Source organism: Octopus bimaculoides, chromosome 1 (genome assembly GCF_001194135.2).
Source record: "Octopus bimaculoides isolate UCB-OBI-ISO-001 chromosome 1, ASM119413v2, whole genome shotgun sequence".
Classification (NCBI taxonomy): Eukaryota; Metazoa; Mollusca; class Cephalopoda; order Octopoda; family Octopodidae; genus Octopus; species Octopus bimaculoides.
The window spans coordinates 132,323,041-132,325,451 of record NC_068981.1 but is presented as its reverse complement, the minus strand read 5'-3'; the positions used below and the strand labels follow the sequence as shown (position 1 = coordinate 132,325,451).

Here is a 2,411-nt window from a genome sequence, read left to right as displayed (position 1 = left end):
TATATATATATATATATATATATATCATCATCATCATCATCGTTTAACGTCTGCCTTCCATGCTAGCATGGGTTGGACGATTTGACTGAGGACTGGTGAAACCGGATGGCAACACCAGGCTCCAATCTAATTTGGCAGAGTTTCTACAGCTGGATGCCCTTCCTAACGCCAACCACTCAGAGAGAGAGTGGGAGAGAAAAAGACCTAGGAGAGCAGCTGATAACCATATATTTGAAAAAAAAACATATAATTACCAGGAATAACATTTGTTACTGCTGAAGTAACTGAAGCAGAGCTATCTCGACGCACTGGTGTAAACTCTGGGGATTCCACAGAACGCAATACATCTGCAATTATATTTTTGCCTGCAAGTTGTCCAGTTTTTTCTTCGTATAATTGCTAAGATTTCAATGAAAATTTATAAGATAAATTAAGAACAGGTAAAAAAATAAGAAAACTTATCACAAGACAGATATCAAAGAACTAAGTATGTATTTCACACCTGTGATCTCTCTTCTAAAATCTACACTACCAGAGAAAGATAAATAGACTTAATCTGTGTTGCTCTTTAGCATTGTGTTAATGGAACTTGGAATGCAATAAAACACCTTCTTGAATTAATGGTTCATATCTTTATTCTTTAATTTGAAAGTTCCTTCTTTTACTTGTTTCAGTCATTGGACTGTCTCCATGCTAGGGCATCACAAAAAAATAAGCTCTAATTTATATATTTACTAAATCAATCTAAAATGAATTTGATAGCATATATTTATTGAAACAAATTCTATGCATATTTTCCTTTTATTTCAACCACCAGGAGATGACATTTTGTACAAGAAGTCTTATTTCATTGATCTGAGTTTACCGTTAAACATTTAAACTGACTGTATCAGTCCCAAAAAATCTACCTGTTTTATGTTCAAAGTGACCAAATCCAGCCACTCACACCTATCTTACAATGTCATTCTAAAACTAAACAAAATCACATTATTGAAATTTTGAACCTAGAAGATAATGCTTAATTAATTCAAAACAAAGTGAATCAATAAATATTACATTTCACTGAGTAATCTGAATGCACATATATCTGTATGCACAACAGGCTTCAGAGAATAAATGTTTTAAACAAAGCATTACTGGAAAAGCTCCCCAAAAGTGATAACCCACCAGTTATTCACTTTTGGAATGTTAAGGCAGAGTACAAGAGATTATTCCAGTTTTCAAGGTACTGAAACATATATTCTTTAAAGAAGGATATAATTCTTTCCTTTCTAACAACGGCAGTTATTGAATATACCAAATATACATTTTGTGCTCACCATTAATGTTTCCATTTTTTCTTGTAATTCAAAGACTCTTTCTTGATAATCTTTTGATTTTTTACTGGCCTAAAAAAAGCAGAGAGAGGGTCAAAAAATTATATATACATATACATACACACATCATAGATATATATATACATGAACATAGGTGAAAAATTGTTGTTTATATATTTAATATTTTCTCTGTGAAATATTACAAATTTGCATTGAGTTTGCACTATTATTTCTCTCTCTCTCTCTCTCTCTCTATATATATATATATATATATATATATATATATATCATCATCATCATCATCATTTAACGTCCGCTTTCCATGCTAGCATGGGTTGATATATATATATATACATATATATGGTGGTTGTCTATTCCTTATGCAGAGTTTGTTTGACCACCTCCTGTACCTACACCTTAGAACCACCATGGTATCTGATGTGGCTTTTTAAACCAGACAATGTTCTGAAAAGACAGCCACACAGATTGCACATCCGATTTGGACCACCAAGAGCTGCAGATAAGTTCTGATCTTAGAGGATTTTAAAATGTCTTTTGACGCCTCCGTTAGATTTGCAAACCTTCTGGCATACACTACATTCAAAGGTGTGCACAGACATATAAGCAAAATAGTTGGTGGAGGTTTGTTTTCCATGGGTTCGCAGATGAGATTCGAACCCAGCAAAAGAAAGGCATGGTCTGTCACAGACTGTGCACACAAAAAGGTCATTGTCATTCCCCTTCTCGGTTGTAACATTCTTCTTTAGATCGCTTTTGTGTCTTACATGCATTATCCTGGCCTCTTCAAATGCTTTCACTCCAATCCACACCTCCACACTTATAGCTATCAAAGAATCTATAAATCAGGAAAACATGCACTCATATTTGTCAGTAGAGTGGGCATATTAATCAAAGTGTACAGCATTTCCTCGCCTTCGGTAAAAATGTGTTTATTATGGTAGTTTGACCTTAGTAGTCCCTCATAGCATGAGGCATTCTTGCGTAGTAATGCCCTTATATAAATATATAAATATATATATATATATATATATATATATATATTTATATATATATATATATATGTACGACGGGCTT

At 33.2% G+C, this 2,411-nt stretch overlaps 1 protein-coding gene across 3 annotated transcripts in view; it reads right to left on the bottom strand.

Moving 5' to 3' along the window:
• LOC106881506 (formin-like protein 3) overlaps positions 1–2,411 on the bottom strand; it is a 78,721-nt gene that overhangs the window by 20,350 nt on the left and 55,960 nt on the right. For all 3 annotated transcript variants that reach the window (XM_052970744.1, XM_014931916.2, XM_014931918.2), the window contains exons 13-14: positions 1,320–1,388; positions 255–399 (exon numbers count right to left, since the gene is read on the bottom strand). In XM_052970744.1, the coding sequence (XP_052826704.1) occupies positions 255–399; positions 1,320–1,388 (214 nt within the window). The remainder of the gene's footprint in view (positions 1–254; positions 400–1,319; positions 1,389–2,411) is intronic.